The 21,331-nt window shown below is 40.1% G+C and overlaps 1 protein-coding gene across 2 annotated transcripts in view; it reads right to left on the reverse strand.

The window, feature by feature from the left end:
• Positions 1-21,331, reverse strand: part of luzp2 (leucine zipper protein 2) — a 284,343-nt gene that overhangs the window by 242,317 nt on the left and 20,695 nt on the right. The window contains exon 2 of one of the 2 annotated variants that reach the window (XM_050042392.1): positions 12,231-12,294. In XM_050042392.1, coding sequence (XP_049898349.1) covers positions 12,231-12,294 — 64 coding nt within the window. Of the gene's footprint in view, positions 1-10,916; positions 11,458-12,230; positions 12,295-21,331 lie in introns of those variants that run through there. The other variant, XM_050042401.1, reaches the window with a different exon arrangement.

A 21,331-nucleotide genomic window follows, 5' to 3' on the forward strand; every position in this document is an offset into this window, starting at 1 on the left:
GAATCTTTGGTCTGAACTGGGCTTAAGTACCTACGACCACTTCTGCATCAAGATCCTGCAACACAAAAGGCTGCTCTTCATATTTCAACACTTGGTCAATGGGATCTTTGTTTTAATCGATGTGCCACAACCCTCATCTTACGTACAGATTTTGCATATATGTTTAATTATTTACATTAGTAATGTTTATGCTGTTGTGAATGTGGTCAGACAATAATGAAAAAGAATATATGGCAAAAGGTGAGATGCATCAGGGTTTGTACTGGAACCACAGAACTGCATCGCAAGTAAATCAAATTTTGACCCAATTGATAACACCTGTTAAACTTCAATACCAATTGGAGCTGCAATCATTAACAGCTTCTTTAATAAGGTTCAAGGTTGAATTTCTGATGGATTATTTGTCATTTTTGTGCAAAAATGCCCAACACTCCAATATAGGAACTTGCAGATATCTCGTTTGATATCATTGTAAACTCAGTATTTGTGGGTTCTGGATGGTTGGTCGGACAAAACAAGACATTTTATGGCATCACCAAGGACTCTTGGAAAATGTGAAGGACATTTCTCACCTCATAAACCCAGCAATTCATCAATTAATATTCAGCAGCAGGTAAGTATTAATCGGCAGTGAAAATAATCACTAGTTGCAGCTTTAATAGTAATCAGCCTCACAGTTATGACTGTGTGAAACGAGTCAGATGTTACCTGTCTTGGGGGCTCAGAGCCCATCAATAAATTAATGTCTGAACTGAACGACTGATATCAGGAGGTAGGAATAAAAAGACGAAACCTTATTTACATCAGACTGCTCTGACACAGACAGCGCATTCAAACTGAAATCATATAAAGCGTGGAAGATAAATACACTGTGACTTAAATCTCAATGCCATGACTGACATCTACATTAAAGAACATTTGAAAGGCCCCCCAACTTCATTCTACATACATGAGCGAATATCTGATGCTTTCTCCTTTAGCTTCAAAGGGAATAGCTGCTCGGTGGCGGTGACAACGACAGAGGCATTTTATATGTGGTGCCACTGTGACGAGGGATGCTGCTCAGCTTTTGTTTATTATGGTTATACATCTTGCACTTCACTGTAAAACAAAACGCCAAGCCTTCCACTAATGACTCATCACTGAAAGAACATGAGCATCATGTTTACAGGGGCTGAGCAATTAAGTGCCTGCCAATTACAACAGTGACTATGACAACTGAACGTTAATATCTATACTGACAGCAGCCAAGGAGTGGAAAACAGTGCTGGCTGATACAGGGATACAAGAGGTACAGCAAAACTATAGCTTCCTTAAATTAAGAGCTACGGTAAATTTAAGGTGCACTGAGGAGACCGCAACAAATGGAAGAGTCTCTCAGGATAGTGATGCTTGTTTTAGACAATTATAAAGCTACACTACTCAATATTTTAATATCATTAATGGATCAAATGACTTTGTGTAATGTGAAAGGTGTTAGGTCTTATAGTGATTAGCCCATGGGGGATTATCATATAACTCTGCAGCTGCCCCCAGAGTGCCCTCTGGAGTGTTTTAGCATCTTTCAGCTCTCTGTTTTGGTTTTGCAGCTCTCAACTTCATCCCCAGGCGCAGCACGCAGTTGTTTTTAACAAAAAAGCTCTTAAAACTCACTCTACGCTGCCTGCGCAGCAAACTAAGGCAGATTAAGTTAGTGATTAGTTATGTGAATATATAGCAAAGATGGGGAATTGAAGCTGTTCAACAGGCTGTCTGATGTAAAAGTAAAGCGGTGACAATGCCCTCAGTACACAGTAAACTTAAACAGGTATGGATTTTTAGGTGGGACTTTTTTTAGGAGCCTAAAATACATTTTGCTTCTGCCCCCCATCCATAGCAGTACATTGCTTAGCTTCCATGTCAGTACTCCTGCCACCTCTCCAAACTGGGGCTGTGCTGACTGACATCTACTGTATGTAGTGCACTGATAATGAGTAAGTACCCCGTGCAACCCCACTTAAATTCTTGTGTGTGCATTGTGTTTTGGCTTCTGCACCTGTCAACACTGTATTTATAATAACCAATAGAAACCAATATAGTTTTGATTTTGCAATTTAAGACTGAAATCTGATTAAATGTGTCCAATATTAGTTATCCAGTCTAAAATGATTGCTGTGGAAAATGATGCCCTGCCAATACAATCATCAACAGAATGCATTATCGACTGAGAGAACACAGAGGGAATAGCATTAATATTGTCTATTTTCTGTTGCCACACAGGTTACGATGATATGAAATGTGCAGTTCATCTGTCAGTGTTACATGCAGCACTGTGACTAGAGTCTTAGCTGGTGATAATGTCAAGGCATGTTCGTTTACTGAGGATGAATGAATGTTTTATTTTAAGCTTTTTAAGATCTTAATGACAGGTCAGTCACGATTCACTCCATAAATTAAGCCAACATTGTACTCACTGTTAAATCCTTCATACGATTATTAATACTCTAAACGATACCAGCCTCCTAATGTCTGTTATGTGATTACTCCCTCACTCAGATCATCTTGAACATCCTTCACCAAGCAAATATTCAGTTTCTCGTCTGCCACATTAGAGGATGATGCCAATCAATGATAAAACTTTGTGTTCCAGGAAGCGTGATAACAAAGTAATCTGTGACACACACTTTCAGTGTTTAAACAGTAAACACAGCTGTCATTTCTAATGTCTTCTGAGAGCACTAAGAGCAAAAGCACAGTACCTGAAATGTGGCCCTGAATACAAAACGTGTGGCTACTCTTCACCCCGCGCTGATCGTGGTCCTTTTAATTACTTTCTCATTTACAGGAGCCACCCAAGGTTCTGTTTATTGTAGCCCACTTCATTACTGTCATGTGGCCAACGTGGTTGCCATGGTGTGACCATTATGCCATGTCCTTTGAATTTCAATTATCATCCGCAGTCTGATTTTGTGCTGGGGACATTACCGGGCTGCACAAATATCATTTTCTCTCATCTCGAGGAGTCCAGCTACCCCTGAAAGTCATATTTATAACCATGTCTCTGCTCTACTGTAGATGTCATCTGATGGCAAGAAAAACAGAGAGCAGAGAGCAGAGAAATCATTTTTTCCCTTCATGTTACATTCAAACGCATATAAATGCTTTATGTTGCATGGACACAGTCGTGGCACAGATCACTGCTGCACATCGAAAGTCACTCAGAGGTTGCCTCTGCACGTAATTAAACAGATGCCCATCTTGTAAAGTGCCCCATCACTCCAGTTAGACACTTTTACCACTTTCCACCAAACTGCTGCTCTGCAAAATGCATAAATGTTTCCGCAAGGGTGTCAGTTCAAACATGCCACGCTTCTACGATGTCTGCCAGTATAAATAAAGCACCAGTTCATTTAGATAATGATGCAGCTCTCACTCAATAACCATCCAGACAAATGGCAACACAGCCGAGCCCCACTTAAAGGAGGAAAATATAGGTGAGCTGAGCACTCCATACTCATGTAGGTTAGCCTCATGTGTTCATGATAGTTGCCTTTTTATCATCAAAGTGCCAAACAATGCCCAGGGATAAGAGGCGGATGGTTTCCAATTAGTCATTATCCCCACTAACCATTTGCAGTCAATCAGTGTATAGATTGACATTAGCATCTCCCTCTGGTCAATAGTTAGGTCTAATCCCACATCTGCTCCACACTTGACCTCTAGTCAATTCTCAGTCTCCCAGTGTGTGACACAATGAGTCTCATGAAGCAACATTCTCTTAAATTTCTTTTAAATTTTCACTTAGATTCCTGTTTAGAAGAAGAAATAACAGAGGTCAACTCCAGGTGCACCAAACGTTCTTATCCATGCAAATCTGCTCTTACCCAGATGTGCTGAATGATCAACCCCACCTGATCATAAATAACCCAGTGTTTCCGACAAAATTAGAATCTCTGTGTCGGGGTAGGTGACTGCGGTTGGGCAGCTGAGGTGGGGGTGGGGTCCCTGACCTGCCTGTGTGTCCTTGCTATCATTCTATATTGCCTCTCTAAATTCAGAGGCTTTTCAGGTCCATGGACACAGCAAAGACTGAACTCTTCCACCCCCCCAAACGTGGCGGTAGATGTTTTAACATGGCAGGCCGCCACAAATACATGGATGTGTGGGAAACCCTGGTAATCTATTAGCATTGGTAATGTTCCCTAAACACTATATAAGGACAGGCGTAGTCACGTGTGCAAAGACTCGGACACATGCCCAAGAGTGTCACCAAAAAGGCTGTAAGAAGAAGTTCTGCAGTAGTGAAATCGATGTGCTGTTAAAAAACGTAAACAAAGTTAACGTGATTTTCCAGCATGTCAGTACTGGTGTTACGGGAAAATCAAAAACCCAGCAACAGCAAAACATTTGCCGTGACAGCAGCAGTGGAGAACGTATTTACAGGGTTCAAACACATTTCTACCGATTAATTTTCAAAACTTTTCAATAACTTTTCCATCGTAAGTAGTTTAAATACGTAGGTCTACACAAAGATAAAGCCACACATTACTTAACACACTCTTACCAGGCACTTAGGGATAAGCACACTTAAAGCGCTAGCTTTACTCATTCGCTAGATATTCTGGCCACCAACCAGCTGCATATGCCAATAAACCAGACTGGCACATACGGGTACTCCGCAGAGCCTTGGTTACCTCGCTATACAACAGCTTTCCTGCATTATCCTGTTTCCCTCCTGATGTGTGTTTCTTTCACTCAGAAGGGGCACAACCTGAGCAATGAAGTGATGCCGATCTGGTCTATGTGCATCATGTGATACTGGTGACGTTTCAACGGTCACGCAGTGCAGCACTAGATTTTTAGTTTGTAATATAAGGAACATATTTGCGTAACCTCAGACATGTTTTGGGATTTTTATAGCATATTTTAAACAATGGCCAAAACAATGTATATTCAAAACTCTTCCAAACCATTTCCAGGCCTGAAAAACATTTTTGTAGTTAGTAATTTCTTTTTTACTTAAGTAAAAGTATTAAAACCAAACCGTAAAAAATACTCTGTTACTAGTAAAAGTCCTGCACTGAAACTGGTACTTAAGTAAAAGAAAGTAATTACAATCAGGAAAATGTGTGAACTTACTACTCAGTTAATTAATCAAAATCATTAAAGGAATAAAAGCTTGATTCATGAAATATCTTTGCATGAAAGGTGATTAAATTATTATCAAAATAGTTGCTGATTAATTGTCTAATCAATCGACTAATTGTTTCAGATGCACTTGTATAGATTCATACAGTTTGTGCGCAAAAATATTAATTTGTAAAGCAGCTAGTTACTTAAGTTATCAAATAATTGTAGTGGAGTAAAAGGTACAGCCCTGCCTTCTGAAGTGTAGTGGAGTAGAAGCAGAAAGTGGTGTGAGAATAAAATACACAGGTAAAGTAAAAGTACCTCAAATTTGTACTTAAGTACAGTACTGAGTAAATGTACTTAGTTACATTCCACCACTGGTCAGCAGAGGGAGCACTGTGACTAAAATTACAGTTACTGGGATCAATGAACAAACAGTATTTCTTTAGTCCACAAAATTAATAACACAATCATTAAAATTACTCTACTCTGATATTCATGTGTCTTTTACAGTGTTCCTCAAATGTAAAACTTGTGTTTCCTTGCATCTGACAAACAATCTGTGGACAGTGAACACAAGATATTTTTCTCTAGTCTTGGTTAAAGTGCTCTTGACCACTAATAGGATTTTCTCTTACCTAAGAGAAGAGCAAAAAATAAAACTGGTGAATCCGAGAGAATAAGGGGCACTAACAAAATAAGAAGAAATCATGGAAACGAACAAAAAAAAAGAGAAAATGTGTTGGTATATAGCTTCCTGTATGAGGCCCAATATTTGTGAACAACTTGACTCTGCATGTTTCATCTCAGCATTATGAAGAGTGAAACAAATCCAGCCTGTGAGCGCTCATTCAATGAGACATCATGTGGAGTTTCTCTCTGCCGCTGTACATCTTGATTGAATTTTTTCATTGTCACTTGTAAAGAAAGTATTGATCGGATGTAAATGATGATCTGCGGGATGTTTTCAACTCGGCAAACACGTGACGGATTGAGACAAAGGAGGCACATGCTGTTGTGATGAATGAGCAGGAAGCGGAGCACCTTTCAGCGCTCCCTGATCACAGTCGCACAATGAGATGCTCCATCCATAAAAACAGTACTGTCAACCTGTTTTCATGAACATTAAGGTGTTTTTTTATGTAAATTATGACATAACATTTGCTTTGATTGCTGAAAACTTCACAAGTTGATTTAAGGACAACACACTGATTACAAAAGGTTATCATAGAAGGAAAACACCCAAGGTCAACAACATCTCACAAGATTTATTATAATCCTAACCCCGCTTCGTCATTAATTGCTGCACCTCATAAAGTATTCTCCTTTTCATGTCTGACCGTATGTAACATTCAAGAGAGACTCTATTTAATTTACAATATGCTCATATCCACAGGCAGATGTTAAGATATAAAGCAATACGGCAGTGTGTCTGCACTCTACATATAATCCGAGGCTCTCTGTAGTCCTTTTAATTGCCGTCCAAAACACTCATAAATATTTGATGTTGTGGAGATCCCACCAGATATCACCGTTTCCGAGAAGAGTCTGCTAAGGTAAGAGACATCAAAGATAGTGTCGAGAAAATGTGTCAAATAGGTTTCAAGAATACTCTGAAAGGGAATATTTGAAAGTGTAAAGAGGTGGAGCTGTTTGATGTGTATGGAGAAGAGAAAACAAGCCAAATGCAGAAGAGCAGCGTTACTGTAGTTGCCTCCCAACCCTGACCCAGGGGTGGACAGTCATATCTCATGGGACTAGTGTCAATGCAGCCTTGTGTTCTGCCTGAGTGCCAATTGATTCCTGCAATGACACATAGCCCTGCGCCATCATTATGTGGCCTGAGTAATCCATTCGATTCATTAAAATCAAATCCTTCTTAATCAAGCTCTCATATAAGCCGGGACCGTCACCACAATAGTTCATTTTACACATTTCACAGAGATAATTAGAAATTATATTCTGTAATTTTCAAAATGGGGAATTCTTGTAATATTTGAATGTTTTCTTAATGTTTATCAATGTTTTAGCATTCCTAATAACACAGCGTAAGCCCACGAGATGCCTTTTAGATTTGAAGGCTATAAAACAGAATTAAGCGAAGACCAAAGGCTTAACAAACTGCTGCTATCATGCATAAAAATTGAAATGGTTCCTATTTCATTAATTCTCATTCCTTAAGGCGACTATCAGGTCACACAGTGGAGGTTGCAGTTAACATTTTGAAATGGATTCTCTCACGCACCACTGATGTGATGATAGTGAATCAAGCAAAGCCAGGCAGAGCAGTGCGTAGACTAGACAGCTCGAGTCACTATTCATTTTCCCGCTGCAGATACACCTTGCAGTCAGTCTGTTCAATGTTACACTGGTACAACAAAAAATGAGGATGTCACAAATGATAAGCCTTGTTTGGGGCCCCTGACCTGCAGAACAACAAAAAAATATGACAAGAGCTTGAGGAAACAATCAACTCAGAAAAGGGTTTTTGAGTAGTGGCTAGATCAAAAGCAGCGTTCCCTGGCTTTGCTTTGGGTTTGATGACCAGAGGAAGAAAAAAATGACAATGAAAACTGAGCATCTCTGAAATATTTTGAGTTTGGAATAAGGTGCATCTAAGTCTACAATTCTGTGCTGTTTTTAATCAAATCTGACCATGTCAGCAATAATAAAAACCAATCCCAAGTGCTTTACTATATGTCAAATGGATGACTGCAAACTGGTATTGCCTCAGCAAAACCAGTCTGGGGCGGTGCTAGATTAAAAGACAACATAACAGGATAATGCACAAGCTAATTACTGCTGGCTATTAAACGCATAGCTAATTCTATATATTTGACAGGAAGACAAAATATATGTCCACCACTGCAGGAGGAGTGGGACATTGATGGAGTGGACAGCGGTTACGTATCAACTAGTTTCCCTGTTCAGTGGTGACCTTTTATTGAATCAATCCATGGATGCTTTTAGTGATAGCACATTTTAGAAAAAGAAAAATCACATTAAACTGTCCTTGTAGATGCCTTATTGCTTACTTTTTCATTAAAATGTAAATCTGGAGAATCTAAGTCCTGAGTAAAACCTTGTCACAAACACAGATGCTACCAGCCAGACCATTTTCCCATCAAGCCACTTCTCAGTTGAGGTTTATGTCTCATACAGACCCTGTACAAGCAGAACAGCCAGATCAACATGTGACCTACAGTAATGACAAAGACATAAATGTACATATGCAGCTCCCTCGCCAGAAGAAATTGGCATTATCATTTCTGCAAACCATGGATATGTTACATGTGCATATCATTATGCAGCGGATTCGATGAAACTCGATGTGTGGTTAGGTTAAGGCACAAAAAACACTTGGTTATGGTTGGGAAAAGATCATGTTTTGGCTTAAAATACCTGGCTTTGGGCACATTTCGCTCTGGAAAAGCAGCAATGCCACTATCCTGGAAGGAAATGCGGTGATGTCTCAGTAAAACAACAGTCACTTTTCATGGCACTATCCCTAAAAAACACCCACATTTGGGGGCTAAAAAGCCACAGGAAACCCTGTGCCAGGTCCCTGAGAAACACTAAATTGGGGACTGAAAAGCCACTGGAAACACAGCAATGACTCGCTAAATCACGACCGGGTTTGTGGTTGGTCTCAAACATTGGTCTGCAGTTTGGCAGGCGTGTAGAAATGTTGATATGATACATATGAAGCATGCAAATGTAATGTATTTATGGTTTGCAGAAATGCACAATGCCAACATTTTCTCCTGGTAACTGGGCTGATACATAAATGTAATATGAAATGAAAACACCTGTCAGTATGAGTGTGAAAACCCCTGTCAGTTTGAGTGTGAAAGTTCATTGCTGATCTTGTAAACAAGCTTTTTCTTTACTTTGATCACATTATTAACAACTGAGAATCTGCCCCCACTGAGGAGGAAGCTCCGGAAAAAGCCTGAGGATGCTGACTTGAAATTTGGTTGTCAAACCTATAGTATATTGTAATAAATATCCCAAACACCCCAAATCACAGCCTCAAACATGACTACAGAGTTCAATCAACAGATGAAGTAACATTTCTCAATTCACTGACCGTGAAAAGCATATTCATTATTTAAATCCCCCTTTGATTGTTGTTTCTTTTCCAAACTGCAGCGTTTTCAGATGCACCGGTCATAGTTTGTGCTTCCTATAGGCACATAAAGCAGATGTGGCTCTGCTGATCTGTTTAGGACCTAGCGCTGTTATCTTTTTCTATTTTTAAATATAAATTAAGTTCAGTAGGTCGCAGTTGAGGTATCACCTTTGCCAGGAAAACCCCTCTGCCTTTCACGAAACGCAGCCTTCTGAGCCCATTTTTTGGATTGAGTTTAGAAATAAACTAATAAAACACTGATTATATCTGGTAATTACTTTTCATGACATTCCCCCTCAAGAGGTAGCATACAATCTGTGCTGACCTGCCAAATTACCACCGTAATGCCTCCCTCTCCAATTAGCACCCAAAAGATCACCTCGCAGGCTGATACATGAAACTTGAACAGCATTTTTAGCTCCCTTGTTTGAAAAATAGCCTAACAAGTGTATCTGTATGCACAATCAAAAACATTAGACGGTAATAAAATTGACTGAATATTCCAAAGCTGTTGCCTGAAGGTTATTTATGTGTTTGCCCTACGTGGGCATTAAAATTGCAGGTGTGTTAAAGGGTACATTAGAGCTTAATTTGCTGACTACTGAATGCTGGAGGTTAATACATCAACACAGCCCTTAGTTATGACTCATGCATCATCAGTGTACCTATCTGGTATTGACAGATATGTAGGCAATAACCTTGACTTCTTTCTTTACATATTTCTATCTACATTAACTCCTGAAGCAGAAAGAACAATTCGTATAGTAGCCAGTCATGTGTTTGGCCACACACCACGAATAGGTAGGTATTTCTCTATTCAGTTAACGACAGAGTCCACAGCCGTGGTTCTCCATGTGCACGCATTCCTCAGCAACTGCATTCAACTAATTCACCAAGAAAAGATGACAACAGTATCACAATGTTTTTGGGCACTGAGGAGAAAAAAGGGAAAGGCAAGTTTTATAATGCATGCCTTCCTGCGTGTGATGTCTCCATGGTATAGTCAAAGCCTTGAATTCCCTCTAACGGCTCTCATTAAGGCAGTGGTGTCAGGCACTGGCAGAGAAGGAGGATGATTTTATCAATGATTTAATTAATCATCAAAACTCCCCCCCTCTCCACACGTCCCCCTCTTATTCTTTCTTCTTGCCCATCACTCTTCCCCCAGCTTCTTCAGCTTTAAATCGCACGCACACACACATATAGAGACACACACACACCTGCTCTTTTTCAAGACACTGCAACACAAGTAGCCTTGTCCTTTCTCTCAGTTCCCCTGACTTCAACTTGCTCCCTCCCAGACCAGCAGGCACCAAAAGTCCCAAAAAGCAATGTCACCACTATTCAGGAGGCATCGCATTCAGTGGATTACCACCACAAAAGGACAACTGTCTCTCAGCCTGCCCGGGACTGACAAAGATAATAGCCTAGTTCAACAGAAAAGCTCTTCCTTCCTCCTTTCAAGTCTTTCAGTCTCCAACATGCTTGGCACACAGAGAGCCTCTGCCAGGACGAATTAAGGCTTCAGTATTTGGCAGGACTGAACAGACCTTCAGATTAGTGATCTAAGATTGCCTATAGCACGCTTTGAACCTATACCCCCCCTTTTGTTCCAGAGTCTCTGGCCGGGTTAAACTGACAAAAAAACACCCCTCTCCTCTTATTTGTCTCTTACCTGGTGTTGAGGCTCAAAGCTGGACAGAGAAGCAGTAAGCAAATAGCTTGGATGAATTTCATAGCTGTCTCACACTCCCGTTCCTTCTCCCTTCTCAGATGCTTTTTGCCTTTCCCCCGTGTCTCTCTCCCCGACTCTCTAGCTCTCCCACTGGCTGCCTGGGTTTTTTAGCGCACTCTCATACGCACACACACGCACCCAGACACACAAGCAGCGAGGCAGACAGATGCAACACAGTGGCTCGGCGAGAGGGAGGATCTCTGGCTTTAAATAACACAGGGACACGGACCGACTTGCTAATGGAAAGGAGCGGGTGGGGCTGAAATCAAGAGAGGGAGATGTGGGAGTGATATGATGTCAGCGCCCGTGCAGCTTCAGCTATTGGTGAGAGGCATTCTTGCCATTGTTTGGTGCTGGTTGTTCCTCCAAACAATACCACGTCTCCATTCATTCCATTCTGCCTGTTTACTACCTGCAGTCTGATAGGAGGAGATACGGCTAAACACTCAGCAGGGAGAGTGGGCAGTCGCCAAACACCCAAGGGGTTAACAGCTCAGTAACAGCAAAGTCGCAGTTCAGTTAAGGCAAGACACTAATAGATTTAAAGTGTAATTAGTGACCAGGCTCTGTACTTCAAACTGAAGGCAAGGTTAGGCTGTTAGTAAATGAACAATGAAAATGAAGAAAACAAATCAATTACCTTCAATTATCTAAAGCTAATTCAAATAATGTAGGGTGATGTCAAGTCGTATGAGTACTTTCTTTGCTTTTTTTTCTTTATTAGGCTCATGTGTATTCTCTCTGCTTTCCAGATAAATGATGTGTCCAACAACACAGAAGTAAAGTCACCCTTTTTTCTTTTTTAAACTGAGCTACAGCTGGCGAAACTTTACTTTTCCGAGATAAAAAAAAACTTAAAACTGATAAAATAAAATTGAATAGAAGAAGAAACAGAGCTTGTAGAAGAAGTAGGAATATAACTGGCTAGCCATTACATTCAACAAAGAACAAGAAAAATCAGCAAGACTGAGATTTTAAAAAAATTATTATTCGATATAAACTTAAATTCAAAGATAAATATATATATTAGATACAGATAAAATCCTTTATCACAGTTAGGGATGTTGGGATTAACCGGTTTTGCTATGATCCTGGTTGCACAAAAACTGTGGACACAATGATATTCCCGCATTGCTGCCTTGTGAAAAAGACACTTGCAAGTTATGTTGTTTGTGTGTGCGATGAAATCCCCTTTTGCGAGTCATATCACGTGTGTACGCCAGTTTCTTTGTGTATGAGAGTTGCTTTGCTTACCTGATGCGTTGAGAAGAAGATTGTAGAAATGTCAGAGCGGTTAAGTTGCGTCCCAGCTTTATATCTGCCAAAAAAACAACAAAAAAAGAAACATTAAAATGGAAGTTCGAGAGCATTTTGGATATCGACAAAATTATCAGGGAGTTGTTGTAGAAGATAGATATCTAATATGCAAAGCATGTGGTCAAAAAGTGACTGCAAAGGGGTCCTACACTTCAAATATGTTCCAACATCAACATAATCATCCACTGCTGTATGCCCAAATCAAGGTTAACTAACTAGCTAATGTATTAAGCTGGACCCAAACACTTTAAAGTCCGCAAGAGTAGCTCACAACCTGTTACAGTTTACTTCAAGAATCCTGCAGGGATTTATCACCAACCAAGAGGCATTGTTAAAGGGTCTGTCTTCTCTCCATCTTTTACTCTGTAAAAACTACATGGATATAGTTGATGATAATAAATACACTAAATTAGTATTAGATATAATATTAAATTCCCTGAATAACAAAATCTGTTATATTTCCTCTGACAACAATTGTAATACCAAAACCTCATATTTTGACATCTCTAATTACAAAATATTTATATAGCAATATTGATATATGGTATATTGCAATACAGTTAAAATCATGGAAATTAAATTGGGGACTATTTCTGGAGAAAACAACCTGATGGGACACGTCCATTTTTGTCTAATTCACTAAATAAAATACAATTTAAGAAACTTCACACCACTGTTGCAGAAATTATATTACAATCCAATACTGCCATTATGCACTCTTATTATTGATAACATCACCTAAAGTGGCCCCAATGCATCCACATGTAACTATCATGGTATACATAGTCTGGCTAAATGTCTCACCACAGACAAATATATATCATCTTGGGGTATTGGTAGTCATCCTGATCCTGACAAAATAGCACACAACTTTAATTTGAAATAATCAAAGTGGCACAAAAAAACAACCCTGCTAACCTAAACAAAATGTCCTAGAAATCCCCAAAAAATCTTTGTGTGTCTGTGAGCACAAGACGTTAACAAACGTCATGAATTACAATGATGATTTGGATCTTTTCTCACATTATGGCATAATCTGTTCGCACAGAGTGAAATCCAGTGTTGTAAAGTACGACGTGCAGCCCTGATTCTTTAAATCAACCACACCTGGACAGTGATCGACAAATGGAAATGTGTAGTAATGAAATCGTCTCACCCCTGGCCCTCACCTGCCCCGTGAAACACTTTGATATTCGAGGTTAACCTTATGAAAGTAAGAACAGCTCAAGAACAAAATGTTGAGGATGTTCCAAGTGAGACTCCAAGCCATGTAATACAGGTAGAATATTAAGCAGTCCATACAAAAGGTGGAGGTCACACACCATAGGCATGATAAATGATTTCCATTATGGGTTTAATAGAGTTTGGAGTCTATTGTACCTCAGCAGTATCCCATTCTGAACTGAAAGATTCCCACCCATTTATTTGGTCTAATTAGAAGTTCATGCATGGAAACCCATGGTGACCAATTGTAATGAGTCTGCTGGACCGCAGCATGCCTTGGTTACCAGGGAGAGCGTCCTCAGCAGACCTCTGTAATCTGTCTCAATCATGTCTCACATCAGCCAGAAACTTGTAGTCCCAGTGCTCTGAGTCAACCTGTTGAGCATCTTATCATAATGAAGAATAATTACCATAAAACGAGCATGAATTGTTGATATTATGCAAGATTACATTTGGATAATTCCCCATAGCTAAGCCTGAATGTCACATCAATTGATCTGTATATTTTGTTTACGAATGCTTCATTTGAATTTTGATCATGCCTAAATGGGGTGCTTTGATTTAGTCAGAGCCAAGCACTGTTTAATGTTTTTGCATGGACGAAAAAATACGTTTTTGTTACCCCATAGTTAGTTTATATAATAATTACACAGCCAAGATGAGTTGCAGTGACATTAGGGGACTTTTCATTGCATGTTTTCAGTCCCTGAAGCAGTTTTGCAAACAGAAAAGATCCCATTGCTCTGTGCCAGTTGAGCATTGGACATACTAATTTCTTTATATTTTCAAAACACACAAAATTGCTACAGATGTCAAGCGACTCCAGTTGCTTCCCCACAATCTCAGCCACTTAGAATCACAGTATTCCAGCTGAGTATGTTGCATTAACTAAAAAATTAAAAAGGCTGCTGTGGAGCTCCGTAAGGCATATAAGAAATATTACTATAAGTGCAGATTTTTTTTCCCCTCGCACTTCCTCCAATCATTTCTCAATGCCTGTAAGCAAAGTCAAAGTCATAAACATCCACCGAGTGATGCAACAAAAATCTTGCGCAGGCAATTTTCAACATTTTGGCTATGAAGTATAAGTATGAAGTTACTATCTCAGCTGTTTATTCTTACTGTGGTCACTGAAGAAGATATGATGAAAGTTATACTTTAGCAGCATAATCAGTCTTTAGGTGGGCGACAATCTGATGGACTGATGTTCTGTGGTGGAAAGATGTGACAGGCCTATAAGCTGCTGATTCACCGGATTTGAAACTTAATTTTGCTTTCGGTACTCCAACACCCGTTCATTTTTTAGGAAAAAATATGCAAAATAAATACAAGAGGTCTCTCCTTTAAGTGAGCTTGAGCTTTGGCATTGTATTTCAAAGTGCTATCCTTTTAGAGACATTGAGAATTGTTTTGTGATGTAGCCTAAAAGTCTTACCTTTTATTTTCAGACAGCTGGCTCGCCACGTTCACATGCTCAAACAAAGTGCCCACTGTCCACCCTCTGGTCTCCATCGGTTAGCTAGCCTTGGTTGCTCTGCACTGCGCACCACCTGTGTTGGGCGGGAGCTAGCTAGCGATGCCACTCATTCAATGATTACTGCTGATTGCACCATGTAGACACCAGAATGGTGTTGCTGTGGAAACATGGTGGCCAGCCTCCAGTCCCTCTCCAGGTTGCTCTAGTGTGTAAGTGGCTTCATTTTAAGCCGTAAAACCCCTTAAGCATTGATAACTACGTTAGCACCACTAGTCGTGCTAACACTGCTAACGCTGCTTACAGATGCTGCTCATTCAGTGATTACCACTGCTAACACCATCTCGCCACTGGAACAATTTTGCTGCTGTCACATGGTGGCCAGCCTCCTGTCTCTCCCCGGTGGGTAAGTGGCTTCATTTTGAGTCGCACAACCCCTTTAGCATTGATAACTACGTTAACACCACTAGTCATGCTAACACTGCTAACGCTGCTTACAGATCTACGATGTGAAGGGGGGGTTTGCATCTCAAAACTGTGCTGCTAACTCACTCTGGCAACCTGGGGGGATACTGGAAAGTGGGCACAATATTTCCACAACAACACTGTTGGGTCAGGACGGCAATACTAACAGTACTCGCTGAATGAGCTACGCCACTAGCTAGCTCCCACCAGACTGAGGTGGTGCACAGTGCAGTAAAAGAAGACTAACAAAATTCACCTGTACACAGAAATGCATAACAGATCAATGATATTCTTGGGAGATAACGGTTAACTGTTGACATCCCCAACTGTGTCTGGAACTCACTTTTTCAAAGAGAGCGTTTGAAGGATGAGGTTTTAAGGGACTTGGTTTAAGACGTATTACTTAAACAAGGTTATGGTAAAGTTCGAGGATAGGGTTGGGTTTATGCATGTCAGATATTAAGTTTTAATCTTTTTAATATTTTTATAATACCTTAATTATATTATTATTCAATTTCAAAAGTACTTTCAACTGCAGCTGTGTACGAAATGTGCTATATAAACACATTGCCTTGGCTGATTGCCATAGTTAAGTTTGGGGTTAGGTGCAAAAGAATGCATTATGTCAAAAAGGGTTCTCACAAGAATAGAAGTGAAATGTGTGTTTGCAGGGCTTTGTGAGAATTTTTAAAAGTAAGGGAAAGGCAGAGCTTGCCTACCAGCTGTCAAAATATAGTAGGCACGGCCAACAAGTCTCTGAGCCTTTGAAGCCATATATTCTTTAGCTGAATCCAGCATAAAGGGCCGCGAGTCTAGATGTTTTTGTTTTCTTTTTAAACCCTTTATTTATCCATGAAAGGTTTCTGCAGCATTCTTTACAGTAGATGCTCCTATTGAGCATCATCCTGCCTCACATTTAAAACACTTAAAGCACATTTACCTATGGAGCTGTGACAAAACCAGTGCTATTTTTATCAGTAAGCACTGGGCAAACTGGGTTAAGTAGTTCGATAAAGAGCACTTGTTGTAGATGCTGGTTCTTGAGGGATTAAACAGCATGACTCAATCACTATTTTAGTCCATATTTTCCTCGTCCAGAAACTTCTTTTTTTGCCTTCTGGTCACAAGCCCTTGTCTTTACCTTCAGGCTACAACAGTCCCAGCAGGCAACTTTTCCACTTGTCTGCAATAACATATCCAAGGACAGTGATATTGACTGACAGTTGCCTGAGTAAATCAAGATATCCTGATTCCAAGCGAGCTAAAATAATGGCCTGTCAGCAACGTTGCTGCTTTTACGGACGACTGTTTGCTTTCTGTAAGGATGCTCCTCATTCCTTCTCTGCTTTTCCTCTGCATGAATATTAAGCTCAAGAAGATAAGTTAGGAAGTGCTGAAATCTCCATAGTCTATTATGTATGTTTACAGAGGGTTTGCACCAGGAGAGGGAGAAAAAAATCCAGCATTCCCTTGCATAAATTTCCATTCTCAACATCTACAGTGCCATTCAACATTTTGTGTGGAAAAGGAAAGAGAAAACAAAAAAAAAGAGAGAAGTCTGGCAGCAAAGCTGAAGCTTAAGGCAGTTCCCTGTCAGTTGGTTCATTCTCTCAGTGCAGGAGTATGGAAATGTGCTTTCACTGAACTGGTGCTGAAATAAACTCTGAACATCATGTCTGGAATCTTTAGTTTGTCAACATACGTTCAGGACAAATGAACAGAAGTACTCGAAATACAACTGTAATGTCAGTAAACACAAACATAGCAGTTCTTGGTCAGTAGTTTGCTATTGATGAACAAGAGGTAGCAGTGCAGCACACATGTGCAGCACACATGTGCAACATCTGTACAATGACGGGTTCATCCTTTATGTTAACTGTGAAAACAAAACTTAATGTAGCACAACCACAACAGTGTAATTATAATGACATCCTTTTTCCTTTTTTAAGAAAGTTTGGAATTTATTTGAATTTGCTGCTGAGGGGCAAGAAAATGTAAAAAGAAAATGCATGTATATTTAATATCAAATGAAACCAAGTCAGCTCAAGGACATAATGAACACAAAGAGTGCAATAATTCACATTTTTAACACATAAAGACAAAACACAGGGTCCTGGCCTGTGGAGGCCTTAAACTATGTTACAGGAACTCTTTCCATAACCTCTTTAAAACATGCTGAAAGCATTTTTTAAACCCACAGAAGATGTCAAGGCAGAGATACAAAACATGGCAGGCTGCACTGAAGGAGCTGTGTCCAATGCTGCTTGAGCATCTACACTTTATCCATTTCCAGCCAATGTAATAGCAAAGCTGTGATAATATATCTTGGAATATTTCAACCAATAACGTTAGGTTCAGCTAATATAATATTGAGGTTCATGTAGCTTCATTTGGGTGTTGGAATAACACTTTGTCATTAATGTCATAATGAGGTTTAAATACAGTGCTTAAGATTACATGTTCCTTGAGGCTAAAAGGAGAAATATGGGTTCAGGAAGTTGAATCATTAAATCATTGACAGTTATTTTAAAAATACAAATGATGGCCATATTCACACTGAATCTTTAAAGGTGTTATACCACATTCAAAGCCTCGGCTCTCACCTCTGACGTCAAAAGTAAACAAAAAGGTGGCTGAGCCAAAGTGTTGGTGGCTTGCAACCCTAGCCTCGCTAATGGTACTAACAGCGCTAACAATGGCAAAAGTGCTGACAGAGCTGACAGTGTTGTTCTATAAGGGAAGTGAAAGGTGAGCATTACACCACTGTGATGATGCCATCCCATCACCTTGGGTAGTCCAGATTGGTGGTGATTAGCTAGCCAATGGGGCATGAAGTGAGGGACTCACAGGCATTAACTTGGATTTGTGGCCAGCCCAGCTATCAAAACAAAGAACAGAGAAGCTCAGATCATACACACAGAGGCAGTGTGAACTTCATCCTCTGCTCAGGAGCGCTGTTGTACTGAATATCAGCATGGCTGTGATTCACTTGTAGACATGAGGCCGCAGGTAATATGATAATGTGTTTCTTTTTATCGTGCGACCAGTGAAATAAGAGGTTTCTGTCATTTTAGGTAGTTCTTATCACTCTGCCGTATGTTCAAGTGTTTCAAATAAGTTTGTTTATAACTAATTATTTGATGCTATTTGATATAATGGGGGGTTTGACATCACGACTGACAGCTGCGTGTACCACTCTGTGTGCCTGTGATCAACAGCGCTTCTTGTCATTAGTTTGAGAGAGGGTGTATGGGCCGGAACTTGACACTGAGGAGGTCACGCCCGCACACACTCTGGCTCCAAATGACATTAATGGAGCAAGATGGCAGCAGCTGAATCAGGGACATGTTGCTTTCATTTTTGTACAGTAGGAGGGAGAGGAGATGCATCCTCCATACAGTCTGTGGTCGGACCTAACTGTTATATAATCCACTATCTCTTTACATAGCAAATTTGCTGCTGTTTTCATGTTCAAAATCCCATATATAGATCATTAAAATTCGATCCAGTGCATATTTGATCAGTCTCATAAGTCTTTTGACTGTGAAGCAACAGTTCCATCATATTAGTGCTAATAACTGTACAACAGCTAAACATGGCCATGCAACCAGGAAGGCTACAGTGGTAGAACAACCAAAGTGAGTAGCAGGACACCCACAATCAGAGGCAAGATGCCAGGACACCCACATTTAAAGCCAATAAACTGCCACCCACACGAAGCTGCAGAAAGATGCCAGGACACCCACTTTTAGCAACAAGACATGTGCAGGACATCGATGTTTAGTGGCAGAGCAGCTAAGGATTTGTATGACTGTAATAACGCAGTACAGGCCGCTTTAAAACCCTGCACAATCCAAACCAGCAAGGACAACCTCAGTCATTGTAGCCCCGGCTTTGTTCACTCCAACGCATTGTAATGTTCCAGCAAGACCCCGGGAGCAGAGCCTTGGCCTTAAACCATGGTGATGCTGCCACTGGAGACGAGCATTTGTGTGGGATTGTGCCTCAGTTTATTGTGATTCTGTGGGGTTGTTAGCCAGTGAGCTGCTTACCCTGCCTCCTCTGAGTCGAGGCAAAACCTGCTAAACAGCTCACAATTTCTACAAATTATTCACCCATGTGATTGTTAAAAGAAGGCTATTATTAATTAAGTTAATTATGTATAATGAAGTGCTGATTATACTTTACATTTTAGAGCTTTAGTTGGTAATCTTACTAAGAGCAACTCACGGCAGAATACCCTCAAAGTCCTGCATCAGCAACATTACATGCATCTAATTTTGAGGAGTGGAAGTGGTGGGGGCCAAAAGTTAATGATAACAGAACTAATACATATTTTTGTTATGAAGGAAGGATAATTTTGATGGAGAATGGCTGATAACAGAATATTTATCCTGCGTGTGTTTTCAGAAGCGTGGGAGGAATATATAGGAGAGCAGAGTGGATAATATGGATCTTAACTTTATCATCAGTATCAATGTTTCCATTCACTTGCAAGACCAGCGTGCAGTGAGTCGACTTCCTTGAAGGTCAGATGTATCTTATGTGAGACGAGCTCATAACACGTTTGCATTAAACTGTCTTAGGTCAGCAGCGTAGATGCACTCCCACAGTGTCAAGACCAACAAGAGGGTAAAATTGTGAATCATTAACAACCATTATGTGGTTGCATTGTTCCACGGAGATATAAAATCTGGCAGTTATCCAATTCCCACTTCTTCCGTGTCTTCTGGCCTTGATAAGAACACAGAGATGGCCTTAAACTCGATAGTTACTGTGCTGTATGTGCTGTAGCTACGGGCAAAGGATCTATTTATTTGCAGATCTATAAAACATAGATTTCCAGTTTCTGTAACGTCAGCAGCTTTGCCATGTGGTCACCCCCAGGTTTTATGTTCGGACATTTGTGTGTTCCACGTTCGATTGGTTTTGTACCATTAAATGACCATTTCTAGGACTGATTTTCGCCATTTTACCAGCTCTCGCTCTCACTGGAGTCGGCTCATGGCCTTTACAGGATGACCCCACAGGACACATATTGGGCTGTAGAGGTGAATTACTGTTTATGGAGACCATTGTTCCTAAATGCTTGTGATGTCAGTTCTGCCATAAAGACAAATTTCCAAGAGCCTATATAAGAGGTGATGGGAGTGTTAAGACACAAGGTTTACAAACACTATATAGCCTAATGCATTCTTGGTGACTGTTTACCTCAAAAAGTCATTAAAATATATATTGTATCTATCAAAATATGTAACATTTTTTGTTTAATCCCTGTGGATAGCGACTTTTCAATTTCCATAATATAACATTAACTTGCAGTTTCAATTTCAAAATGTAAAAAACAGACAGACGCCAAGAATCTCATCCGTCATGCTACAAAATACAAATTGGAATTGTTCCATAGATGGAGAATTGTGAGATTGAATTTGTGAATGCATATAATATTGATTTGAGCATCTACTTTGCACTGAAATGAGGTATCCCTCTGGGTAGGACTATTGTATGAGCCAAAAAGAGAAAATAAATCACTCAACTTCTGGTTCTTTCACTTGTTATGGTGTTCACACCGCTCCACCATTACATGGGTGGGTGTCCTTAATACACTACTCCAGAGGGGAGGGAACAGAGAAGTACTACAAGAATACAGACTGAATTGTCTGAGGTGAAAGGATTAACAATGCTCATAACTCAGAGGCGGGCTGCGCTTTAAACTCACTGGTGGATTTTTACTTCCATCTTCAGGTCGCTCCTTAAATTGCAAGTAATGTCTCAACTGACCGCAGCAACCAGCCTCAGGAACAATATCTCACTGTGTTATGATAGAACTACAAGATGCAGTACAGCTACAACCTGTGTGGAAAAAATACTCTTT

Source organism: Epinephelus moara, chromosome 1 (assembly GCF_006386435.1).
Source record: "Epinephelus moara isolate mb chromosome 1, YSFRI_EMoa_1.0, whole genome shotgun sequence".
In the NCBI taxonomy this organism is placed as follows: domain Eukaryota; kingdom Metazoa; phylum Chordata; class Actinopteri; order Perciformes; family Serranidae; genus Epinephelus; species Epinephelus moara.